General features: G+C 35.9%; 1 protein-coding gene across 4 annotated transcripts in view; it reads left to right on the forward strand.

Moving 5' to 3' along the window:
- Positions 1-27,519, forward strand: part of UPF2 (UPF2 regulator of nonsense mediated mRNA decay) — a 107,874-nt gene that overhangs the window by 32,215 nt on the left and 48,140 nt on the right. For all 4 annotated transcript variants that reach the window (XR_003519863.1, XM_027593391.1, XM_027593394.1 and 1 more), the window contains exons 6-9: positions 2,520-2,669; positions 4,405-4,508; positions 8,985-9,070; positions 24,850-24,958. Coding sequence is in view for 3 of the 4 variants with exons in the window: in XM_027593391.1 (XP_027449192.1) it covers positions 2,520-2,669; positions 4,405-4,508; positions 8,985-9,070; positions 24,850-24,958 (449 nt within the window). In the remaining variant the exon portion in view is untranslated. The remainder of the gene's footprint in view (positions 1-2,519; positions 2,670-4,404; positions 4,509-8,984; positions 9,071-24,849; positions 24,959-27,519) is intronic.

The raw sequence follows: 27,519 nt of genomic DNA on the forward strand, positions 1-27,519 counted from the left end.
ACTGCATGGAAACTTGACAGCAGTTGACTCCATAACACATTTTCATTCTTTGTCTGGTTTTTGTTCTGCTTCCCTCTTTAGCAGAAGATGATGTGCAATATAATACTTAATAGAGAAGATGGAAGCCATTAGATAGAACTCCCTTAACAGTGTGCCCCTTCTGATTTATAAGTCTTCCTCTCTTAGGGCTTATAGAATTTTTCTTCCCTGGGTGATAAGGTGAAATTTTACACCTTCTCTATAAGGCCAGTCCATCATCTTGCTCTGAATCTTGTTTCCCTCTTTCTACAGAACCCTATTGCAATTCATTATCCCTTTTTGATCTCTTTGGTATTGAACTCTCTCTCTCCCTCCCTCTGTCTACTGGATCCTTAATCTCAGTATTCAAACATATTCTCATTAAAAAAAAAAAAAAAAACAGATCAAAACAAATTGTGAATACTCTGAAACCTCCTGGGCCTCCCATCCCTTGTCAGCTACTGTCCTAATCTCTTTTTTATGTAGTCCTCTTGAAAGATGCCAGTTGTTCACTTTCTTACTTCCTTATTAGTCTATTCCAATCTGGCTCCAGCCTCATCTCTACCCTGAAACTGTTTTTGCCAAAATTACCAATCACCTTCATGTTGCTGTATCTCATGGGCAGTTTCCAGTCTCTGTCTCATTTGATCTCTTAAACCATTCGACACAGTTTACTATTTCCCTTGTGGAGCATTTCTATTCCATGGCTTCTAAACCTTCCTATCTTCTCTGCTTATCTTCAGCTTCCACTTTGATTTGGCCTTTTAAATGTCAGAGTTTTTCAGGGTCAGATAGAAGAGGAAAGAACAGTCACTGTAGTAATTAAGTCTAGTTAATTCAACCTTTTACATGTATCTCAGATTGATTTTGTCCTTACTGCTACTATTCTAATCTAAGGTACTGTCATCTCTTAACCTGGGCCACTGTGTGATACTTCCTCCCTGGCTGCCCTGGATTTGCTCTTGCTGCCTTCTATACATTCTAAAAAATTAATTTTACTCTCCTATCTTTTAATGGCTTTGCATTTATTTGGAATATAATGTAAACTTGTTAACATTGTCTCTTGGACCCTGCATAGTTTGGCTTAGGTCTTCCTCTCCAATATCTGACACCACATTACCCTTACTTTTTTCTCCTTTTCAGCGTGTGCAACAGGCCAGTGCTCTTGCTTCATGGCCTTCCCTCATTGTGTTTTCTGCTTGGAATCCTCTCCTCACCATACCCCTCTGACTCCCTTGTGTATATTAATTTAATTTTCTTGGATAGATTGTACATTTCTTGAGAGCAACAGCCACATTTTAAGCTTTTTGTGAATGTTCAACAGCTTAGCATAGTTTTGAATACACAGTAGTCGGTCAGTAAATATTGGTTTTTTGATAGTCAGACATCAGAGAATACTGGGGAGTGAGTGTATGCTCCATATGGGCAGGGGTTTTTGTCTGGTACAAAGTTGTATCCTTGTTGTTTAGAACAGTAGTTAGCATGTGGTAAGAATTTAAGTCTTAGTTGAATGGAAGGGTGAATGAATGAGAAAATTGTCTTCAATAGAGGCAGCAAAACCAGTCCATATGAGAGCTTTGATTCTTCCAAATATGGGATGGCGTAATGTATCAGTAAAACATTTCTGCTTTGAATGCAGAAATTATGAGATTAGAGATTGTAAGAGATGAGGCTGAAAAATATAATTTCAGTTGACACCCTAAGTCTACCACTCTTTTAAGCATAAAGTCTTGAACTCAGGTTTTTTTGTTTTTTTATTTATGAAAATTTTCAAACACAAAAGTAAGGGTAATACAGTGAACTGGCAATTACCTGTCAGCAGCAATGATCAACATTATGGCAATATTGTTGAAATTGGGTTTAGTTCCTCTTTTTTTTATCCTTTCTGTTGAGACTTATTACCAACTCCTGGCCATTTTCTTTGTTTTGTTGCATTTTTTTATTTATTTCCTGTAACCCCTGACATCTAAGTTATAAGGATGTTTCCCTAATTGGTCTTTTTACATCTAGTCTTTTTGATTTATCTTGTGTATTGTTGGTAAGTCAATTTTCACATCACCTCACATTTAAATGTTAATCTCCTGCTCGTGACCCAGCAAAGCTCGTACAGTATAAAAGAGAAGGTCTGAACTTGTCGTCATGGAGTTTGAGACCCACCTTATTCTGAGTCCACTTTATCTGATCAACTTTATTTTCCTCTCTTTACCACAGATCCTCATGCCATGTATGTCTCCATCCATCCATCCATCCATCCATCCATCCCTCCATTCCTTCGGTTAATAGATGGCATATAGAATCGAAGAAGTTATGGTCTTTGTTCTCAATGAGTGTACTATTTTTATAAAATCTGAGTATATTAAATATGTACTCAAGTTTATTGCCAGGTATATATGTAGATTCTAAGACAAATGATGCAGATTTTATGAATCCTTATCTATTTTTGTGGCAGGATTTCAATATGACTTTTAATTCAGAGATACTGATTCTTTGTTTTCAAATAGAGATGAAAGAACCTAAGGATAATAAAGAGGTATCAAATCCTGATGATTTAGAACTTGAGTTGGAGAACCTAGAAATTAATGATGATACCTTGGAGTTAGAGGGTGGAGATGAAGCTGAGGATCTCACAAAGAAACTTCTGGATGAGCAAGGTAAGTTATTTTGCTGATGATTTAATTTTTGATTAATTTTTATTCACAGAGCTCTTGCTTTACTTTTTAATTCTCTATTTTCCTGTTGTTTCCAGGCTATCACTTTTTTGGAATTTGATTTAGAATAGAAACAGGATATGTCCCATATAATGTGAATACATGCTTTAATGATCATCTAAATTCTCAATATCTTAATAGATATTTCTTCTGCTTCTTTATTTGCTAGTTTGTCATGAATTTAATTTATGGTATAATCTTTACAGTCTTAAAAGTATTTGAAAGTTATTCTAAAATGGTTGAGAGTTAAAAAGACAACTAGTAGATCAGTTTATGTGTTATAATTTTATTTGTCTTTATAATTGAGTAATGTTTTGTATTTAGTAATAAAAATGTTACATTGTTAATTATTCCCTAAATACTTCCTATTAGATTTCTTTATTAGTTAGGACTTTTTATTGAAGTACAATTCACATACAGTCTGTTTATTAGCGTCAGCTGTACAGTAGGATGATTCAGTGATTCTGTACCTTACTCGGTGCTCATCATGATAAGTTTGCTCTTAATCCCCTTTATCTGTTTCAGCTGACTGCCCACCTGCTTCCCCCTGGCAACCACCAATTTGTTCTCTGTATTTCAGAGTCTTTTATGTTTGTCTCTTTCTTTGTTCATTTGTTTGTTTCTTAAATTCCACATATGAGTGAAGTCCTTTGGTATTTGTTTTTCTCTGACTTACTTCACTTAACCTTATACTCTTTGTTGTTGCAAATGGCAAGATCTCATTCTTTTTTTTTTTTTTTAAAGATTTTATTTATTTATTTAATTGACAGAGAGAGAGACAGCGAGAGAGGGAACACAAGCAGGGGGAGGGTCAGAGGGAGAAGCAGGCTTCCCGCAGAGCAGGGAGCCCGATGTGGGGCTCGATCCCAGGACCCTGGGACCATGACCTGAGCCGAAGGCAGACACTTAACCAAGTGAGCCACCCAGGCGCCCCAAGATCTCATTCTTTTTATGCCTGAGTAATATTTCCATTTTATGTATATCTATATATACACCACATCTTGTTTATCCATTTATTAGCTGGGATTTTTTTATTAGAAGGTTACCTTTTGTCAGTATTGCTTATTTCTCTGTTGTCTTCATTGTTTCCTACTGTAGATTTTCTTTTCTCCATGTCATGAAGGGAAGGTGGGCATGGTTAGAGGCTGCCCTAGGCCCAGATCCTATCAGCTATTAACATCATAGGAAAAGAGAGTCTGTCTCAGTGTTTGTACATAAGTATCATGGAAGGATTTGGCTAATCCTGTGTCATGGTTGCCTGTGGCTAAGAGGAAGGTGGTGTGCTGTGCTTTGGCTGTGCCCTTCCCTATCAGAATCCCATGGGTTGCCTTCAAAGGCAAGCAGGTGATGGGAGGGCTGTTATTACTTGAAGACATGGGGGAGGGATGCTCAGCAGATAAAAATAACAAATTTACTATAAAACTACATGCAATTTATGTTTAAGTTTTTGTGTCTAATGCAAAAGTTTGCCTTTTCATATTTGATATCTGAAAGACTGTAGTGTCGAGATATACCCAAACTTTAGGGTAATAGCTCAAAAAAGGCTTCCATTTTTCCATAAGAAAAGCTGTAGATAATCTGTTTGCCAAATAACTTAAAATTGAATGTTTCTATTCTTGTCTCTGTGTATTGTCTCTCTGTATTTTTTTAACCTATTTAAAAATTAACTTTATATTAGAACAAGAGGACGAAGAAGCCAGCACTGGATCTCATCTCAAGCTCATAGTGGATGCTTTCCTCCAGCAGTTGCCCAACTGTGTCAACCGAGATCTGATAGACAAGGTATAATGGTCATGGTTTAACTTTATGCAAGCACATAGACCTTGTGGGATAGCTCTAATTAGGAATATTTGTGGGTTTTGGACTGTTTTAGCCATAGAATGAACTATTTCTTCAAGTGGAATCTTATATGGGAATCCAAAATAAACATAGAAAATTGGAGCCAATTTGTAGATACTATCTTTGAGTGTGAAACTGCATCTAGAATTGGCTTGACACTTCTCCCCTTCATATAGGGACCCCATTGTTTGGAAAATATGGTTTTAGACCAGAAATTCTTAAAGTATGCTTTGTCAATTCCTGGAGTCTTCTGAGGTGTTTTCATGAGGTCTATAAGGTTAAAACTTTTCATACCAATATTAGGGTTCCCCCCCAAGCCCTGCCTTTTCGTTGTTCTTGACATTTGCAAAAGCAAGTGGCAATTTAGCATGAGTGGGTGCAAACTGTACTAGTAGCCTTTGTATTCTTCACTGCCATGCATTTGTAATTAAAAAGAGAGCACTACTTTCACTTAAGAATCTCCTTGATGACTCTATAAAAATTTGTGATTTTATTTCCTTTTAATCTTTGAATACACATCCTTTTAATCTGAAAAAATGGGGATTGCATATAAGGCACTGCTGTTTTCTCAAGGTTGTCTTGCGAAAAACCACTTGTGTGATTGAGTTGTAAGCTGAACTAGTTGGTTTTTTCATAGAATAGCATTTTTACTTGAAAGAAGTGATGGGCAAACTGTTAACTCACACTTGGGTATTTAGCAGATAGTTTACCAAAATGAACAAGGTGAGCCTGTCGCTTCAAGGACAGCAACAAAGTATTTATTACCAATGAACGAATGGGAGTTTTCAACAAAAGTTAGAATTTTGGAAAACTTACATCTACCACCATAAGCTTGATACCTTCCCAGTTCTTTTCTGAAGAGATTTTATTGATGGGACTTTTCTGATGAAACTTGTAATGATATTAAATAATGTAATTTTAAATACATAAAATTATGTGTGTGGAAGATCTGCATTGCTCAGTGAACCATTGTTCTAAGTGACTACGAGACAGTGTTCACAGAATCTTGCTTGAGTGTTAAAGATTCACTCAAAAATGCAAGTTAGACCAGTGGATTTTAATATAGCATGAAAAATTGATTTTGGTTCCACATTGCAGCTAACCATTAGGAAACTACCACTTGTCAAGTTTTGGGGTAATATCAGAGAATATCTACAATTAGTGGAAAGTATATTAAAGTGCATCTCCCTTTTCTAGCTATGTATATATGTGAAGTTGGATTTTCTTCATTTACTTCATCCAAAAAACAAAACACTTGAATGCTTAAGTAGATATGAAAATCTAGCTATTTTCTAAAAAGGTACCACTGTTGGCACTAAATTTTTTTTTCATCTTGAAAAGTATGTAGTTATTTCCAAAAACAAGTATCAACTAATAGATTTGTTGGTATTTTTAAGTGAAATAATATTTTAAAAGTCTCTCAGTTTTTAATTTCTAGTACAGTAAATGATGATAAATGTAACCCATGTAAACAAAGTTCTTTCAGGTCCTCAATTTTTGAGAGTATGAAGTAAAGGGCACTTGAGACCCAAAGTTTGAAAACTGTTGCTTTAAGCCATTTTTTTGTCAAAGTGTAATATCATATTTTTCCCCATAATGCTTTGACAGTCTCCTGTAGAGAACTACACAGGTTAGGTTATTTTTCAACTTTGAGCTCATTTAGTTCTCCTTCAAATAATTTAGATGTATTTCAGTAACTCTTCATGTAATCAAGTAGGCTCGAAACTGTTTCCAAATTGGCTTACTTCTTGGAGTGATTAGGTCAATGTACAGTTTTCAGAAACTTAGCAAGTTTGAAATATGATTGAATCTTTCCCCTGCCAAATTTTCATATATTCATTCATGAGACATAAACAGAGAATGACAGAGAAATACCTTGACACTTACGCTCCATCCCTTTACCCCATTTTGAGTATTATCATGAAAATTGAAGGTGAGAAGGAACTTAGCAATTTTGTATATAGTAGCATTATTGTTCTGAGCCTGCATTGGAAGGTATCCTGTAGCGCCCCACTCAGTATTAAGAGCTCTTGCCAGTAATGACTGTATAGTAAATTCTGAGTTAGCCCTCTGAGGGTCACATGGGCCACTCTTCCCTATTGGACCCTAGTGGGTTCCTCTGGGGAGTCAGCGTCCTCATGAAAGGTATTTCTTCCATATACATTCACAAAAGTCCAAATGGCTTAAGAGGGAAAAGTAATTGGGAAACAGAAAAATCTAAGAATTCTTTGAATTCAGTAATTATGTAACAATATAGAAACCAGAGTGAAGATTTCGTTTAGGTAACTTCTGTGAGTAATGTCATTCATGGTAGTGTTTATTTATTATTTTTTTAATGTTTATTTCTGCATACATTTGATGATCATAAGAATTTATTTTTACTTAATAAAATAAGCAATGATTGTTGAACTGTCTTTCATTGACCTAAATTGTTTTGAAACAAGTTTTCATAATACTGCTTATTGAGTTGTCAATCAGCAATTGTTCCTCAGGCAGATAGATACCACCAGGGAGACTCCTTTTGCTTCCATTTCTCCCAAAAGGACAGGACTGGTTAAATCTAAGAATTAATATACATATGAAGCTTTTTTCTTTTTGAATTTTCTGAAATTTAGTAATTCTGACAGTTTTTCTACTCATCTTGTCTTTTATTTTTCTATATACTTATTGAACCCCTACTGTGTGTTAGGCATTGACATGCTTTACGGACTCCTGATCTGTGGAGAGTTTTGAACATTGTAGGTTTTTTTTTTCCACCTAACTGGCCTTTGATGATTGTGAAGTGATTATTGCCTTCTCTGTCTTCATAAAATTTATTTAGGTAGAATATGCAAAGTACTTACGTATTTCAAAGGGCAATGTTCTAGTTACTGAAATACATTTTATTTTTCGTGTTTTCTGCTTTATGGTGAAACATAAGCCATTGTTGGCCATTTAAAGTGTTCCTTAATATTTTCAAAAATGTTGATTTGAGAGTTTGTGTATGTGAACTTTTCTAGTATTAACCTATTTTATTTTCTGAGTACATGACTTTGGGATTTCTATTTGTTAGGTCCAGAATTTTTCAATGTTGCCTATGGGTGAATTGATTATAGGAAATTTATTGTATTTTCTCCTTTCTCTTTGTTATTTTAATTAGCTATGATAAACTTTACTGTTATAAAATGTAAGCTTTAATAACATTTATTATACTCTCTTTATAAGCAGAAGAAAATTTTAAATTGATTTTACTCTCTTGACTAATGTTGATGTAAAATTTTGATCTTGGTGAATACTTGCAATGTGAGTTAGTGTCCCAGGTTTGAATCTAATCAGTGTTAGTTGTGCCATTTCCTCAAAAGATTTAACGAAATGGGAGGTATTTCAGTTCATTCTGTCTATAGCAAGAGTAGAAATCCTTGATAGATCTGGAAACTCTGTGGATCTTTTATGTGCATGTGATAATCAAGAGATTATCAGATTAAGGATTAGGATTAATGATAAAATAATCATTACATTACATGTGAACCTATGGAAGGACAGTATTTGAAATCCTCAAAAGTATATTTAAAGGTAGTTTATTCCTTTTTGAAGTATTAATGAACTTATTTTTCTTAAACCAAATATACTGAAAAGCTTTAACATTTTAAAGTATACATGCCTGTTTTAAAAATACCAGTTACTCATATTTTTGCTTTCCAGTGGCTTCTTAGAACACATACCTCTCTCAGCTTTTCTTTACGCTTATATATCAGACATAGTGATGAAATATTGAACACTTCTTTGTTACTACAGTATAGAATGGTAGATTGCTACACTAGATAACAGTTGTGGGTATTTATTGCAGTCCTGTGATGTGGTTTCTTTAAGTTGACAAATCTGATTGTTGACACTAAACTAAACCTTTTTAGTCAATGCTGAGGCACTTATTTTTACATGTTCCTGAGAATAATATATACCTTTCTCTCATTTCTAGTTTATCTTTGTTCTTTTTTGATTATCCTTATTAGCATTAATAATTTTCTTGGTTCCTGGTAACTATTCTTGCTACTTTCTAATTCTGTCAGAATATTTTTCCAATATTAATGTTGGTTTACCTGACTTCATTGAGCTCAGAGGCATTAATTGCCATTTCATATAGTTATTTGCCAAATAATTCATGGCAGGTCTTCAGTCCACCCGCTTGGCTTTCTGTTTCTAACTCCAGGTTGCAATTTAAAAGTTTATGAGACATGTATTTTGAGATCTAAAAGGAGAGAAGACTTTAAGCTTTCATGATCTTTTAGTTTGGCATATGCTTACAATACTAGTGTTCTAAAACCATTTTGAAGTGTTTAGGAACAAGTAGAAGTCCTTTGTAGCATGCGTGGTTTCTGCTTTCATTAGCTAAATTTATATATATTTTTTTTTAAGGAAAAAAGTTTGCTTTTTCTCCTTTAGGCAGCAATGGATTTTTGCATGAACATGAATACAAAAGCGAATAGGAAGAAGTTGGTACGGGCACTCTTTATAGTTCCCAGACAAAGGTAGGTACTAAAAAACAGAAAGTAATTTGTTAGTGCTTTTACTCTGTAGTGATGATTGTAAGATAAATGTTCTTGTTCAATTATCTCTTTAAAAATATTTCTTGTCAACAGACATTATTATTTATAGCATATTTTCTAGAACTTGTTTCTCGATTTCTTTTCTTTCGTTCATTAGCTCTAGTGGACATATTTCTTCTGATGCTTACCTAATTATTTGAAGAGAAAATGTTTGAGAATAATAGTAACTTAAGAATAGTAATAACTTAATCATATCTAGAAGCAGTTGGTTTATACTTTTGCCCCTGAGGAGAAAAAAATAACAAAAGGTCTATAAGTTTTTTGGAGAGTTTTTATTTTGTATAAAGATCAGACTAATTGAGTGTATCTAATTTTTACAGTTGTATTTAAATGAAAAGTTCCATGTTTTTGTGATTACGATAGTTTAGAATTGAAAGTTACATTAGTGATTGTGTTGCTAGTAATTCAAGAAGCATATTTAGTTGCATAATGCTTTTAGAGAATAATAATGTTGTAAATTACACTAAATTAATGGTCCTGAAATATGGAGGACCACTCAGACTATTGACCTTAGGAAACTGGAAGAGATGCCTTTCTGTTTATTCAACAATGAATAACTAAATAATTTTGTTAACTGTTATGATGATTACATACCACATAGCTAACGTAGATACTTTCCCCAGAAAGTAAGGGTTCTGAGGGATTTCACTAAAGGTTTCTTAAGCAAAGTTTTTATTAGGTACATTCATTGGTAGAGGCCCATAATATCTTGATGGAAGATTTTTCAGTGAAACCAAATCACGACTTTTTTTTCTTTCATACTGGTTTTTGCCTCCTGTCAACATCATTAATATGAGCATTTGACTTTTAATCTTAGTGGGGCAAGAGAGATGGAATGTATTAAGCATTATCTAGTTAAGAAAGTCATGTACATGAATATTTTTATAATATGCATTTCATCAAATCTAAGGTGCCATCAGTTAGGTGCACCATTATCTTATGTAAGACTAAGAAAAAAAAATATTACTAGTTATTGTTAAGGCATTAATTGTGAGACACAACCCACTTTCATGTATTTGTAAGTAGGAAAAAGTGTATGCCTCGAATTGATCAGAATTCAGATACTTTTCCCTCAGTATCTTGGACTGATTTTTTTCAGGTCATTCTTTTCTTACACAGCAGAATATTTATTTTCAGGTTTTTTTTCAGCTCTTTATTTGAATGAAGAAACAGGTATTAACAACTCTTTGAACTTAATATAACACAGAAAATCCAAAGTTAGCAAAAATAAAAGACTTTGTTTACAGTAGAAATCATGCAGTGATGTTTAAATAGTTTGCTTATAAAAGAGCATCATGTCTCCCTACATCCCTATTCCGATGTTCCACCACACCCTTCCCCTCCACCGTCCCCCCTCAAAAACTACATATTATTATTTGGTCTTTGGTAGTTGTATCCTTTATAACTCAGTTTATCTGCTTAGCTCAGGAAATAGCTGCAAATTAGATGTACTTGGAATCTGCTAGAAATGTAGACTTAAGGGTAGTAGGAAGTGACAATTTATGGTCTGAGAGGAGAGGGAAAAAGTCAACAGACAAGTACTTGAAGTGTATAGCATGCTAGAGCCATGACGAAGAGACCTATATGCAGTCTTATATACCTGAAATGTATAAATTCAGTCATTTAGGTTTTTTTTATAATACACCTGAGTGATCAGGAAAGATTAAATTATGTTCTAAAATTTATTCATTTATTACTAGACTCTTGTATTCGCACAGCTTACAGTTTAGAAAAGAAGACAAAGACTTCTAAGTGTAGTTACCAAGAAGAATCACAGCATGCTTTGAAGTATATAGCAAGTGGAATTGATTGATTTAGTCTGGGGAGTTCGAGAAGGCTGCCTGGAACAAGGGTCATTTAATGTGAGTCTTGAGAAAGGAATTAGGCTAGGGATGGCTGGGGAAAGGGAATGTAGAGAGAGCATTCTTCTGGAGGCAGCTGAGTGCACAAAGAGCTAGAGACAAGAAAAGTGTTGCAAAAACTGCTTTCTTGTTTCCCTGGACGTTGTCCTCTATACTAAGCTGCAGGGAGGAGGCCATGATTACTTCTTTATCTCATCGGACAGGTAGAAGGTGATAAAATTATGTAACATGGTATTTAATGCCTTTTCTTATCTAGCCCCCTTTCAGCTATAGTCAGAATTCTATCCACTCTTCCTCTTGCAAAATCGTGATTTCTTGAATACCCTTTGCTCTCTGCTTCCAAGCCTCTGTTTTCTAATCTGTCTGGGATATTCTTTATTTTTCCACTGAAAATCTCTGGCTCACCCTTTAAACCTTAGCCTAGGAACTGTCTTCCCTGAATAGCCATCTTCATTTCCGTTATGTGCCTATAGGTTCTCTTATAGCACTTTCAACATAACGTCTTCATACGAAGATTCAGGCACGTATCCCAGTATTGCTTTGCCACCTGTATCCCTACCACAAACTTTAAAAACTATGGGCTCTTTAAAAAGGAGTTCTTGGAGCACCTGGCTGGCTCAGTGAATAGAGCATGTGACTCTTGATCTTGGATTGTAGGTTCGAGCCCCACGTTAGATGTAGAGATTACTTAAAAAATAAAAAAGAGAGTTATGGATCTTTTCATTTTTTACATTTTCCACAGCAAGTATAGTTCTTGTAAGTGCTTGAAAATATTTGATGAATTAATGTTGGTCATATGCAAATCTAAAACATTTATAAGGCTCAAAACCCAGAAGTATTGAACATTGTGTGCTGAAAAGTATCCTTTCCATCCTTGTCTCCTTTTACCCAATTTCCACTTTTTCCATTTGGAAACCACTGTCTTGATTCTTGTATATCCTTCTAAGTTTCTTTTTCATGTACAAGAAAATGTATTTATAAATTCTTATATTTACTGTTTTTTATATACAAGGGCAACTTACTGTACCCGTCATTCTGAATGTTACTGTTTTCATTAATGGTATATCTTGGAGAGGTTTCATATCAATATATAAAGATTTCCCTTGTTTTAAAGCTGCAGTGTTCTATTTATGGATGTACTATATTTAACCATTTTGGACATTCCAGTCTTTGCCATTGCAGACAACGCTGTGTTTGTACTTCCCTTTTCTTTTTTTCTCCTCTTGAGTGTGTCAGCTAGTGGTTTATCCGTTTTTGTTTTTCCTTTACCAAAAAACCAGCTTCCAAATTATAATTTATTCTACTGTTTTACAATTTTTTTACTCATTATTTTTGTCTTTTGATTTTTACCAATTTTTTCTATCTTGGTTTCTTTCATTCATTTTTTTTTAAATTTTTTATTGTTATGTTAGTCACCATACATTACATCATTAGTTTTTGATGTAGTGTTCCGTGATTCATTGTTTGTGCATAACACCCATTGATCCATGCAGAACGTGCCCTCTTTAATACCCATCACATAGGACCCTCAGTTTGTTTTTCAGAGTCCATCATCTCTCATGGTTTGTCTCCCCCTCTGATTTCCCCCCCTTCATTCTTCCCCTCCTGCTAACTTCTTCTTCTTTTTTTTTTTAACATATATTGTATTATTTGTTTCAGAGGTACAGATCTGTGATATAGCAGTCTTGCACAATTCACAGCGCTCACCATAGCACATACCCTCCCCAATGTCTATCACCCAGCCACCCCATCCCTCCCACCCCCCTCCACTCCAGCAACCCTCAGTTTGTTTCCTGAGATTAAGAATTCCTCATATCAGTGAGGTCATATGATACATGTCTTTCTCTGATTGACTTATTTCGCTCAGCATAACACCCTCCAGTTCTATCCACGTCGTTGCAAATGGCAAGATCTCATTCCTTTTGATGGCTGCATAATATTCCATTGTGTATATATACCACATCTTTATCCATTCATCTGTCGATGGACATCTTGGTTCTTTCCACAGTTTGGCTATTGTAGACATTGCTGCTATAAACTTTCTTTCATTCATTTTGTTACTTCTTTGGCATTTAATTTGTCCTCTGAGAATGGTCTTAGCTATATCTTGTAATTCCTACACGTAGTGATTTCTATTTTTATGTTTTTTAGAAAATCTCCAATTTTAGTTTATATTTCCGTTTTGTTCCCTAGGGAGGTATCTGAGAGAGGTTTGAAACTTCCATGTAGTGAGACTTTTTTGTTTTGTTTTGTTGTCTGACTTGGTTAATAATTTGTATTTTTACCTCGCTATGAATAGAAAATACAGTCTATTCTTTTTAGAATTTTTTTTGAAATTTTCCTTATGGCCTATTACATAGTTTTCGTGAACATTCTACGAGCATTTTTTTTTAAAGATTCATTTATTTATTTTAGAGAGTGAGCATGTGGGGGTGGGGCGGGGCAGAGGGGGAGAATCTTCAAGCAGACTCTTTGTTGAACAGGGAGCCCGATGCGGGGCTCCATCCCATGACCCATGAGGTCATGACCTGAGCCAAAACCACGAGTCGGACACTTAACTGACTAGGGCACCCCACACACAAGCATTTTTTTTAAAAAGGTTACATTCTTTGTTTTTATGGTAAGTTAAATGTATTGATCAGGGAAGTTTACAGTATTAAATAACTTTTATTAAGTTCGTCCATTTTCTTGACTTTTTTTTCTCTACCCAGGGTTTCTGGACTTAGGGAGGTGAATTAAAGACTACTGTTGATGGGTGTTGTTTTCCTAATAACTACTATGATTTCACCTTTTCGAATGTTGGTGTGTTATTTGGTATGAAGATAAAACTTACACCTCACTATTATCACTATTATCACTATAAAGTGTTATTCTTTGTCTTAATGCTTTTTTGGCTTGATACTACTTTATCTGGTATTAAGATTACAATTTCTAATTTCCTTTTCTAGTATGCTTTTGACCTTCTATATTCAGCCTTTCAGAATCACTTTATTTTAGTTGAGTCTCTTGTATATTCTGGAATTGAATTTTACTTTGACATCTGTTCTGAAAATATGTTTCTTATCATTAAGTTAGGCTATTTACATTTTTTTTTTTTAATTTGAGAGAGAGCATGAGCAGGGGTGGGGTGGGGGGAAGGGACAGAGGGTGAGGGAGAAGCAGACTCCCCACTGAGCAGGGAGCCCAGTGTGGGACTCAATCCCAGGACCTTGGGATCATGGCCTGAGCCGAAGGCAGACGCTTAACTGAGCCACCCAGGCGCCCTATTTACATTTTTGGTAAGACAGATAAGATTGGTCCAAGTTCTGTTATATTATTTGTCTTTTTGGTTTAATTTTTAAAAAATCTTTTTTTTAACAATTTTTAAAGATTTTATTTATTTATTTGACAGGGAGAGACACAGTGAGAGAGGAAACACAAGCAGGGGGAGTGGGAGAGGGAGAAGCAGGTTCCCTGCTGAGCAGGGAGCCCGATGGGGGCTCGATCCCAGGACCCTGAGATCATGACCTGAGCCGAAGGCAGACGCTTAACCCACTGAGCCACTCAGGTGCCCCTAAAAAGTCTTTCATTATGTAATCTGTATTGTTTTATTTGCTGTACATATGTGGGTATATGTATTTTCTGATTGAGGAAGGTTTGTATTTTTATTTTAGTAGTTACCTTCATAATTGTAGGTTTACTTCATGGTCCTTTATTTAGACAGTCTTTGTTGTTCCTACCACAAGTGATGATGAAATTAGCTTGTGTTCTCTTCCTTTCTTCTTCCTCTCCTTACCCACCTAGTATTGGTCTGTAATGTTATCTTCCTTAACATTTTCCTTTTTCAGTATTAAGTGTGCTTAGACTTGTGTCCTTTGGTTTGTCAGCTTTTGGGGTGACTTTACTTGCAGTGCTATAGGCAGGGAAGCAGCAAACTTACCTGACTTCCCCTCTTCTTTTCCATCCACCCTCCTCTTGTTTTGTCTCCATGCTGGTAGCACATCCTAATTTGTCGCTCTAACCCCCTCGTTTGTTTTATATTCTACAGTCTAAATACTCCATGCTCTCCGCCAGCCCTGTTTCTCTTGTTTCCTCCGTTATCTCTTGGTTTGCTGAAGTTCGTCTTCTAATAATTTTCTCAAGAAGAGTTCTTGGGAAAAAATATCCCTTGAGATCTTGTACATTCAGAGTGATGTGTCTGTGGATTTGTTTCTTGAAGGACGGTTTAGCTAGTTGTAGTATTCATGGCTCATACCCTTTCCCTTAAATACCTTATAGGTGTTACCCCAGCGTCATCTGGCATTTGGTATTACTGTGGAGAAGCTGGAGGCCAGCCTACCTTTTTTCTTTTTCTCCTTTGTTAATTGACATGGTCATTCATATGGCTACCCAAGTAACTCTTTCTCCTAGTAAATCCAGTGGCTTTACTAGGATGGAGATGCCTTGGTGTTGTTGAGCATTCTCCATGGGTCATTCCCCATGCCCTTTCAGTGTTCAAATTGAATACTTCAGGGAAGTTTTCTTGATTTTCATCTTTAAGTATATTTAGATAATTGTTCTGTTCTCTTGTTTTGGTTTTCTTTTTAAGGTACTTCAGTTATGTACATGTTGAATCTCCTTTGCTTATTTCCAGCTACATCTTCTCACTAATCACTTTTTTCAGTGTCTTTTTTTATCCTCTGCCAAAGTCCTGGGATCGAGCCCCACGTCGGGCTCCCCCCCACTTGTGCTCTCTGTATCTGTCTGTCAAATAAATAAATAGAATCTTTAAAAAATTTTATTTCTCTAGTAAGTTATCTTACTGAAAACAATAAAAGGTATTAAGTATGGTTTGGCTGATAGAGGGCAGTCTTTTCAGCAATGGAATTTACAAGTAGCATTGACTATTAACTCTACTGCATTTCTGTATTTTATACGCATTTCAGATGAGCTGAGTTATAGAAAAATATCTAATTTATATAAGTACAGATGTCTCATTTGTCTGCTTTTCTAGTGTAAAGAGTACTCTTTACTCTCTTCTAATGATTTCAGTGTTTGGCTAAAACTTTCTTTTTTATGTTCCTCAGGGACTTGGAAAGGCAAAGACTCTATTTACATATCTTTAAAATGGTATATTAGAGTCTCGGACTAGGTTGATGTTTCCTGGTTGACTGTGTATTTTTATTGGCTGGAAAAACCTTTAATTTTGAAGGGCTTTTGTTGTTGTTGTTCTTAACCGCTGGGGCATCTTTCTACCTTACCTGCAATATTTGGCTTGTCCTAAGGATTATTGCTTGGTTCCTAGGGAGGCCGGAGTAAAAAGATAATAGTCAAGTGCCATTAAGTCTCCTCTCATTCTGTTTTTCATTCCCTTTCTTCTCTCATGGACTCACAAACCCTTCTCCATCTTTTATTCATTTTACTCATTCCATCTTGAATAAAAGAGATGACTGATCGCCTTTAAGGGGAGCGGGAGGAAGAGGGAACAAAGCAGGTTGGTTCTAGAGTGAGCATGCTAGAATATTCTTCTGGGTAGGCAGTTATTAGGGTATTAGGAGTAGCCACTTATTTGAGCTCTCTGGACTTAGGGACAAGCTGGGACACTTTGAGAGAGGGGGCAAGGAGATTCTTAACACCTTCTTTTAGCTCTTGCTCTTACCTACCCTTAGTGGTCTGCCGTGCCCATGTAGACTCTGTGGGACCCCTTTGGTAAGGTGCATCTTTCTTTTTGTGTGGCATTTTCTCTCCCCCACCCTCCCCAAAGGACAGGAATCCTTTTGAGCATCTGTATAGCCGGGATTCTTTACTATGGCCAGGATTCCCTCCTTCATCCAGCCCATCCTGCCTGAGCTGACCAAATAATGTGACCAAAATCAGAATGAATTATTTGTTGTTTGAGTGCCTATGACTGTGAGGGCTCAAGGGTTTTATGTATACACTGGGCCCTTGAACAGCATGGGGGCTAGGGACACCAACCTTCTGCACAAAAACTCATGTGTAACTTTTGACTCCCGCAGAACTTAACTAAAAGCCTACAGTTGACCAGAAGCGTTACTGGTAACATAAATAGTTTATTAAGACATATTTTGTGTGTTACATGTGTTATATACTGTTTTCTTACAATAAAGTAAGGTAGAGAAAAGAAAATGTTACTAAAATCATAAGGAAGAGAAAAATAACATTTACAGTATTATACTGTATTTATTGGGGGGGGAAATCCACATTTAAGTGGACCTGCACAGTTCAAACTTGTGTTCAGGGGTCAGCTGTATACAGGTTTCCCCACCATCCAAAAGTATAGAGTATTCCTATGAAATCTTTTTTAAGCTGAAATGGTGTAAAGCAGTAATAACCATAAATTCCTATGGAAAAGTCTTTGAATGTGCCCAGACCCCCTTTCCCCCAAAGAAAAAACCTCTCAGGCTTTTCTGATACCTTGGGACACATCTTGGTCACAGAATCCAAAAATAAATCTAGGTAAGGGCATGGATGCTCACAGACACAGTTGAAGGCTCTGGCGATCTGATGCTGAGCTGTTGAGTGTAGTTCTTGGGGATGGAGCCATTCCGGTTGCTCCTGGTGTGCACCACTTCTGCACCTGCCTTGCTGCAAAACCAATGCTGAACACGAGATTTGCTTTTCACCTTTTTTATACAAGTGAAAAATCCTGTCTGGATTTCTTCCAGGTAGCAAAAACAGGTGCAACTGTAGGTCTTAAGCAAAAGCCAAGTGGTATAACATGAACTTTTAAAAGGCAAGGGATCCCTATATGTATATAACTCATGTCTGGTAGAGAATTTGGCTGTTTTACCTAGTCTGTATATTTTGGTTTAGGAAGCACTAAACTAGATTAAGGTTCTTTATAGATCTTTTCTTAAAAAAAAAAAATGAGCTTTATTGAGATGTAATTCACATGCTATACAATTCACGCATTTGAAGTATACCATTCAGTGTTCTGAATATATGCAACCATCACTCTGATCAAATTCTAAAACATTTTTGCCTTGCCCGGAGACACCTTCTCTCTATTAGTAGTCAATCCCATACTTTCTCTGCCCACCTTTTCTCCTGCCCTGGGAAACCACTAACCTACTTTCAGTTGCTCTGGGTTTGCCTATTCTGAGTGTTTCGTATAAATAAAATCATACGTTATGTGCCCTTTATACCTCGCTTCTTTCACTTAATGTTTTCAAGATTCATGTTGTGGCATGTTATTAGAATTTCTTCCTTTTTAAGGCTGAATAATATTCCACACCCCATTTTGTTACCCATTTATCAGTTGATGGACAATAGGATTGTTTCCACTTTTTTAGCTACTAGGAGTAAAGCTTGAGTACAGGTTTTTGTGTGGGTATGTTTTCATTTCTCTTGAGTATATGTCTGGGAGTGCAGTTGCTGTGTCCTGTGGTAACTCTTTAACGTTTTCAGTAATTGCCAAACTTTTTCACAGTGGCTGCACTATTTTATCTTCCCATCAGCAATGTATGAGGGCTTCAGTTTCTTCATATCCTCAAAACACTTGTTATTGTCCCTTTTTGATAATAGCCGTCTTAGTCGGAAGTGGTATCTTTCTGTGATTTTGATTTGCATTTTCCTAATAGCTGATGGTTTTAAGCATCTTTTCATGTGCTTATTGGTTGGTTGTATGTCTTCTTTGCAGAAATGTTTGTTTAAATCCTTTACCCCCCCTTTTTTTTAAAGATTTTATTTATTTATTTGAGAGAGAGAGAATGAGAGAGCACGAGAGGGAAGAGGGTCAGAGGGAGAAGCAGACTCCCTGCTGAGCAGGGAGCCTGATGTGGGACTCGATCCCGGGACTCCAGGATCATGACCTGAGCCGAAGGTAGTCGCCTAACCAACTGAGCCACCCAGGCGCCCTCCTTTACCCCCTTTTTAATTATGTTATTTATTACTGAGTTGTAAGAGTTCTTTATATGTTCTTTGTACGTGTGTCTTATCAAATATAATTTGCAAACATCTTCTCCCATTCTGTGAGTTGTCTTTGCACTTTCTTGGTATCATTTGTAGCATAAAAGTTTTAAAATTTGATGTCCATCTGTACAGTTTTTTTCATCTGTACATGTAGTTCTTAAAGGTTTGATCTGAAAGTGTTTTTACTTTTAGTGTGTTTTTCCTTCATTAAATAAATAGTTAGTTAAAAGAATGCTTAGAAGCCTGGCATTTTATCTCAGCCTATTGAAGGGCTCCACAGAAATGAAATCTACTAGAAATTCCCTTTGATATTTCATATCATTTTATAGTTAATTTGTAATATAACCATAACACTTATAATTGAAGTTTCGTATAAAGTGTTCACATCTTAGGTATACGTATGTATCCACCACTTAGATCAAGCTAGAGATTGGGCCTAGCGTCTCAGAAGGCCCCCTCCCCTAAACTTTGAGTGTAAAATACCTAGAAATCTCTTAGTTCCTTGTTCTGGTACAGTCGAACCCAGTATTGGTTTTAATGACTTGGAAGCCATAGGGATTGCTAAATTTTAACAGATGGATGATCAGAATTTCTTTAGATTTAGATTAATATAAACAAACTGTTCAGGGAATGAAGTGCTTCCACTGGTTGTTGAACAGCTTTTCCTCTTAGTCTTTGAAGCCTGTTAGCATGTTGTACCACTTGATGGCGCTGTTGCACTGGGAGCGGCAACATTGTGAAAAAGTCCCTAGGGCATTTGGTTGTCGATTTCAGAGTAACTGACTCCAGTCTTTTATTGTGTTTCATATTTTTTGAATCATCATCTGCTTGTTTTAATGAAGAAAATCCTTTGTATTCTTTTAATTGAACAGTAGCAGTATTCTTTCACATTCCTTCTTTTTCTAGGCATTTTTGAACAAGATAAAATTAGTAGCTTCCAACAGTTAAATTCTTTAGATTTTAAAGAGAAAAAAAGCTGGACTTTTCTTTTAGAAAGCTGATTGATTACGAGATAAAAACCTTTAAGAATTTCTTTTCTTGGGGCGCCTGGGTGGCTCAGTCGTTAAGCGTCTGCCTTTGGCTCAGGTCATGATCCCAGGGTCCTGGGATTGAGCCCCATGTTGGGCTCCGTGCTCCGTGGGAAGCCTGCTTCTCCCTCTCCCGCTCCCCCTGCTTGTGTTCCCTCTCTCGCTGTGTCTCTCTCTGTCAAATAAATAAAATAAAATCTTAAAAAAAAAAAAATTTCTTTTCTTCCCCCTCAGTAACAAAATGTGTGTTTCTGCATTCTTATTACTTGTGGTTAATGACTGGATGTTTACTAACTTGATTATCATTAACTGCTAGTAAGATACTTAAATGTGTAATTTAAGAGACCTTGAAAATGTAAGCCAGGTTTTATTGTTTAAGAAAAAATCATTCTTTTTTAAATGGTTCACTCATTAACTTGGTGAAAATAATCATCACTCTCGAGGACAAAAATTCAGTTTTCAAAGGGAGAGGATCTAAGTTTATTTTCTAGTTGACTTTCACAAAAGTCTAAAAATACATATCTAGCTTAAATTTTAATACAGAGCTCTTTAGTTTCATTAAAATGTTTTATTTTGTGGTTAATACCTTCAGTGTGATTCGCATAGCATTTAGTACTCCATTCCCTTGCAGCCTTGCATGTATAGAAGGGTAGAAAAGACAGAAAAGCATACTGAAGCAGGACTAACATTGAAGAAATATATAATTTATTACCTTATTTCCAACATAAGGGATTTTATTTTGCAAAGTAAGGAATGAACAGTCACAGAGCTTGAAGATTTAAATAGGGCAGGGTGGCATTTACTATCAGCTATCCTTTTAATTATGAAAGGTATAATGGAAAAAGAGGACTTTTAGAAAAGTGTTAGTTTGAGAAGGATTTGGTGAGCTTTTTAGGAGTAGAGGATTCTGAGAAAATAGAATTTCTAATTTTACTTTCACATGTCCAATTCCCACAGAACAAAAACCAGGATTACTAACTATCTGGAAAGGTATAAAAGAGTTAAGATCTTCCAGGGAATCCTGAAACTATTTTTTAAAATCCCTTTGGAAGCTGAAAGCACTTACCTGTTTGTTAGTTCACCGATAGCAGCCTGAATGGATAGCACAGACTGCTTTCCTTTAAAAAATTTAGCTATTTCTACCTTTCTTTTGGGACTGGGAAAAAGCTTTGGTATAGATTGGGCTGATTTTGTAGAAGAAGAAAAAAATGAAATAAAGTGTAAGTGACTTGTCCAGGAAAAGAAGAAAAAGGAAATGATACAGTTAGGTTAAAATTTTTGATGCTAAGTGGGTATAATCTCATTGTATTGAAAAATACATTGAGGGGGCGCCTGGGTGGCTCAGTCGTTAAGTGTCTGCCTTCGGCTCAGGTCATGATCCCAGGGTCCTGGGATCGAGTCCCACATCAGGCTCCCTGCTCCGCGGGAAGCCTGCTTCTCCCTCTCCCACTCCCCCTGCTTGTGTTCCTGCTCTCGCTCTCTCTCTCTCTGTCAAATAAATAAATAAAATCTTAAAAAAAAATACATTGAGAAAGACAACCAAAACTAAAATTAATTTTAAAAACTCAAGAGCTGGTTCTTAAAATCCAATAGGGAAGCATTTAGAAAATATAAAGAAAAAGAACATTTAAAAGTTTTAAGAAATGAGCCCGATAATAATGCTAGAGATATTTTTAAAAACCCTTGAAAAATCTCAGTGAAACTGAATTTTTGGGGGAAGATTATACATTTCCAAATTATTTCAAGATAAAACAAAGTAGACCAGTGAAGTTATCAGTTAATTTCATCTTAAATAGAGTAAGACTAGATAGCTTTATTGAGTTCTTTCAATCTTTTATGGAACAAGTGATTTTTCTGCTGTCTGGTTTGTTCCAGAGCATAGAAAAACAAACTTGCCATTTCATACTATGAATAGGCAGAATCTAATAAAGAAAGAGCGAGGAAGTTTGAATGATTGACCAGTCTCACTTTTGATTGTCCATATAAAAATTCTAAGTAAAAAACTAGCAAATCATATTTAATAGTATATTAAATAAAAATCCAGCAGGATCAGAGAATTGATCTTAGGATTAAAAAGATATTTTAAATAGGAAACATACGTAAAATAAGAGATTGTATTATTATCCTTTTAATTGCATAAAAATATTTGATAAGCTAGCTTTGATAAAATGTAAAACTTGATGAAGTTTAATATTGTTTTTATAAAAATCAGATGGTACTTCCTTGGAGTGGTGAAGAATATTTTTGACTAAAAGCTAACAATAAACCTAGGGGCGCCTGGGTGGCTCAGTTGGTTATAAGCGTCCAACTCTTGGTCTCGGCTCAGGTCTCGATCTCAAGAGTTGTGAGTTCAAGCCCCGCATTGGTCTCTGCACTGGGCATGGAGTCTGCTTCAAAAAGGAAAATAATTAATAAATAAACCTAGTTATGGGATACCAGTAACATTTATTTATCTAACAAATGTTTACTGAGCACCTACTATGTTGTTGGCACTGTGTTGAGTACTAGTAAACTGTTTCCCATGGAGCTTACATTCTAGTGGGGAAGGGTGACAAGATAATAAACAAAACAAGTAAGTAGATTATATAATATGTTAGAAGGTGATAAATGCTGCTTTAAATATGCAGGGTAGAGGATTGGGGGTGTGGGGCTGGGTGGATTTGTGGTTTCAGGGGAGTATTTGGAAGAAGTCTAACTGAGGAGGTGTCAACTGGAAGTAAGACTTGGCCTTTGTGAGGGAGTAAGTGTAGATATTTGGGGAAAAGAAAAGCATCTTTCAGCTGAAAAAAAAGCCAGTGCAGAGACTCTGAGGTGAGCTTCCCAGCTATGGGAGGATTAGCCAGGGCAGCTGAGACTAGAGGTTACAGAAGTACTATTTGAGAGAGTTAGAACCTGAGCCTCCTAACTCCTAGCACATTCTTCTTTGTTGTCCTATGACCTCAGCTCTTGTATTCATTCAGTGTATTCTTTTTCTGATCTGAAATTGGTGGCAGTCGGGGGTGGTAGAACCTAGGTATAGGTTTAAAGTAGTTTATTTGTATTTGGCAATTGGTTATGACTGAAACAGGAAAAAGTATTTGTTGCTAAAGTGGGTTTGAAAAACAAACGAAAAACCTAATAATATATTCTAACTAAAATGTATTACAATTGTAATATATTAAAATACAGTATTCCAACCAAAGTTTAAAAATGTAGAAAGTAAATTTGCTATTAGTGTGAATCCATCTATTATGCAAGAATATTAAAGGTTTATTTGTCCTAGGCTTTTTTTTTTTGACACTAGTAGACATGAAAAAATTACTGTGTATTTATGAGAGTATCTCATTTTTGTAATATCAAGGAGTAATGTACCCCATATGTGCACATTTTCTGTATGACAGGAGCTTAACCTTCAGTTGATTAAACTTTTTAAATAATTTAAAGAAACATATAAAATAACATTTAACATTAAATGTCTTGATTTAGATCTTTACATAATTTGAGCTTTTCATTGTTTCAGTTAAAGAAAGATATGATGCCTTTATACTGCGTCACTACTACAAAGCCACTATTTTCTTAACTTCTCTTAGCATCTGTTCCATTATTTCTGAAGTGGTGATTAAAATATCCACCTTATAGGATGGTAATTAGGATCAACAAGTTCAATAAAGTGTATTAGGTGCCTAGGACAGAGCCTGGCAAGTTAATAAGAACTAAATGATAATTTTTAAAAGAAATTATAATGGTCAAAGAGGAGTGCAAAGGTTTTCAGGCTCTTAGATATGAATTTGAGTACTTCTCTCCACCTTCCAAATTGACCTCCATTCTTCCTTTCTTTGCTGTGTTTCTTCTTCTAGCTGAGCCTTAATCTGTCCATGCTGGGAGTTTCCAGATCTAATCCTGAACCTTGCATGGTGTGCATGCTTTTTTCTCTGTTGATAAAACCATTTTCATGTATTATTCTATAGTGATGTCTTCAGGGATAACTATAGGGATATCCTGTAGGATTGTGTGTTTCTGTTCTCAGTGGCTGTAGGCTGTGTAGTTTTTTGAGCTCTTGTGTTGAATTTTTATAGTTTTTAACTTCCTTTCTCACTGTTAGCTCCCTGTAACTTGATACTGTTATCGCAGCTGTTTTTGTTAATTCCTCACTGCTGCTTATCTACAGCATCTGCTGAGTGTTGCATCATTGAGTAATCGAATTTTATAAAATAATGGCTGTGGCAGGAATGGAAAGTAAATTCATTCTGATTAGTAGTGGCTGCCTGGAGTGCTGGGTTAAGCAGGATTCTGGAGCTGCATTCAGGTTTGATGAGAAAGTGCTCTGATACTGAAAGGGGTGGCAGCATGAATAACCACGTATTTGCCAGTTATTGTCTAGAGTAAGAGAGGGTAGGCACTGTGGGCGAATCTGAGTAGGTTCTGTAATGAATAAGATGTAGAAGTGTGTGGGTTGTGATAATATTTTGACTTCTTAGATGCCTTCTTGGTTATCAGTTACCCTTTCACTTTAGACATTAAAGTTCCCAAATAACTGATCCGTGGATAAATGAAGGAAATGGTTTAAAAGGATTCTGTTTTGCACTATTTAAGTTACCATTAGATTTGTTTACTTAGTAATTATGTGATTAAAAATTCAGGCCATGTCAAAACTTGGTGCTTTCTGTGCTTGGTATTTCATACGTTATCAAAATTGTGTACTCAGTGAAATTACAAATGTGCAGTAAATGCACTGAATAGAAAATACCAGATTATTAATAAGCTTTCACAAAGCAGGTTGAATTTCCATGTGCTTCATTATGATGGCAATAAATAGGCACGTCTGTACGATTACTAGTTTTTATCATTTAATGTGTGAATATATCTGAGAAAGTTTAAATTTTAAGATGAATTACTTCTGGTATGTCTTTCCTTTTACATATATCACATATAACTTTTGCAGGTTGGATTTGCTACCATTTTATGCAAGATTGGTTGCTACATTGCATCCCTGCATGTCTGATGTAGCAGAGGATCTTTGTTCCATGCTGAGGGGGGATTTCAGATTTCATGTATGTATTTAAGCATTTATTTTGTTATATATGTACACACATACATTTATGTACTTACAAGTTGAGTGAGGATTCTTTAGTTTAAGAATATGATTATTGTATTGATAAGCATATTTTTGAAATTTGAGAGTGGTATAACAGTTCAGAATGTATGGACTTCTGAGTTTTTAAAATGTAAATTTTCTCAACAAAGCTTGAAATTGATAAGTGATATATTCCAATTTGGAGATGAGCTGTTGCTGCTACCTTGTTTCCTACAGGTACTGCACTTTTTGCTTTTGTAAAGTAAAAACCATTCTCCAAGGTCAAGAGAGCCAGCAGGTCTCATTGGTGTTCCCAGAAGAAACATAGGATTGGCCATGTGAGTCAGGGCACAGTGCCTGGAAGATGCCCGTTGGGGTGTCAGGAGTCCAAATGTCTGGGGGCACATGAGGTTGCATAATTGATCTGATCAGTGAATGCTGTCATAGTCCATGTTTTTACTGATTCTTGCCTTAACAATCTTTACCTTGTATAGCGGTAAGTTCTTAAAGAGTACCCTGGTAAGTACCAGGGACCGGTTTCCGGACAGCTTCTCTCCCTTTCCAGTCCTAGGGGTCTTAACAAATTGCCTGTTAGTGGTTCTCCAAATGCATACTATACAGCCTTGAAAGAAGTAAAATGATTCCTTAAAAGTGACTGAAAGTGAATATTGGTAGACTGAGAAGACATGTTTTCTGTGTTTTAAAAGCAGTTTGGAAACACTGAGATCAAGAGAATTAAATGGTTTTGTTTTTGTTCTCTTTTAAGAATTCCCAAAGCTTTAATAGGGTAATGTGCACTTTGAACCTGGAATGGGTCAAATATATAGTCACTCAAAGAACACACTTTGATAGATGCTGCCAGTTCAGGGATTGATGCACCAAGAGTCATGATATTCTCATTGATTTATTTAATCCCATCATGCAAAACAAGAAACGTTTCCTGGCAGACAGTATGACTCTATTATATGAGTTATGTATATACCCCTCAACCAAATCCAAAAACAGCACACAGGTTGCTGGACCAAGCATAATTAGTGCTTTTGGTGAGAAACTTAAGATTAAGAATATTCTATTCATGTATCTTTCGCCTCCCACATTTGATAATTGGGGTGGGAGTTGAGGGAATTGGCAGTTTTGTTCCTGATGTAATGCTTCATTACAACTCAAAGACTTAGCAGAATTCTAGGAGAACACTGTGGGAACCACTGCTTTCAGGGGAGAGAAGAAGGGATACTTGAGGTCCTTGATCACTTTGGCCTCCTCCGTGATCTATCTTTCCCCACCCTGACATCTGCAGACTTTGCCAACGACTTGCTTTTTGTCTACATATATGCTCAACACTTTCCCATCCTTAAGTGAAAATAAAATAATAGCAACAAGAAAATGTCTTTCAGCCTCACCCCCCATCCTCTTTCATTTGCTTCTTGTTTGAGTTTTTTTTAGAGTATACTTGTTTCTTCTGCTTCTGACATTTACCCTTTGTTTTACCATCACAGCACCCTGGCAGAAACTACCAATATCCTCTTAATTGCTTTATGTTGGTTGATGTCCCTGCAGATTCTAAACTGCTGGACTCTTCTGCTTTTTTCTGTCATTCTGTCTCCTCCCACTTGCTAGCATTGTTAACTCTGGTCGAGTTGCTTAAGTGGGGTTAATACTGGTATCTTTCCAAATGGGATTGTTCTTATGTATTAAACTAGATAATGGATGTGAAGTTCATCACACAGTGCTCAGACATAGATACTATTATAATAATAATTATCCCTTCTCTCTCACCACTCTCTCCTGGTTCTTACTTATGACTGCTAGTCTCAATATCTTTTATTAATAGCAAAATATCTTTTACTTTTTTCCAGCTGAGTCTGTATCTTTGCGTTCCCCATACTTTCTTCTTCACCCTCCTTTTTGACAGAACATATTTTACCTGGACTTCAGTTGACTTTTATTTCTCAGCAACCTCATTTACATGTCTCTTGCCAGAACCTCTCTCTTGGTGCTTAGAGAGTTCTCATGTAGTTCTAGCTAAATATGTCCAATAAAATAAACTCAGGACTTCTCAAAAAACATCTTTGTCCTTCACTTCCTCATATCAACCTTTATTCTGTCTGTAAATTTGCAATATTTTTTCTCTAGTCACTAAGAGAAATACTTCTGCTTTTGCTCTGCAGACATTCAGGAGCCAGCATTCACCAAATTCTGTTGGTACTATCTTCTAAAACACTTCTTCAAATCTAGCATCTCCTCTTCATAGCCTGAATTATGAGAATAGCGTTTTACTCAGACTTCCCTGTCTCTGTCTTCTAATTCCAACATATTGTCACAATCATACTTACGCTCTGCTGAGAACCTCACCTGAGAAATTAAACTCGTTAACAAAACTATAAGAAATCTCATACAGTAGTCAAAGAAATTCTTGTTAAAACAACAGAGCTGCTAATTTGACCAACAGATTAGTAAAGATAATAGAAATGAGAAACCATCTGCACTTGAGGTCAGAATTTGGAGAAGGAATTTGGTAATATGTTTCAAGATTCTTAG

The sequence above is a fragment of the Zalophus californianus genome, chromosome 9 (assembly GCF_009762305.2).
Source record: "Zalophus californianus isolate mZalCal1 chromosome 9, mZalCal1.pri.v2, whole genome shotgun sequence".
In the NCBI taxonomy this organism is placed as follows: Eukaryota; Metazoa; Chordata; class Mammalia; order Carnivora; family Otariidae; genus Zalophus; species Zalophus californianus.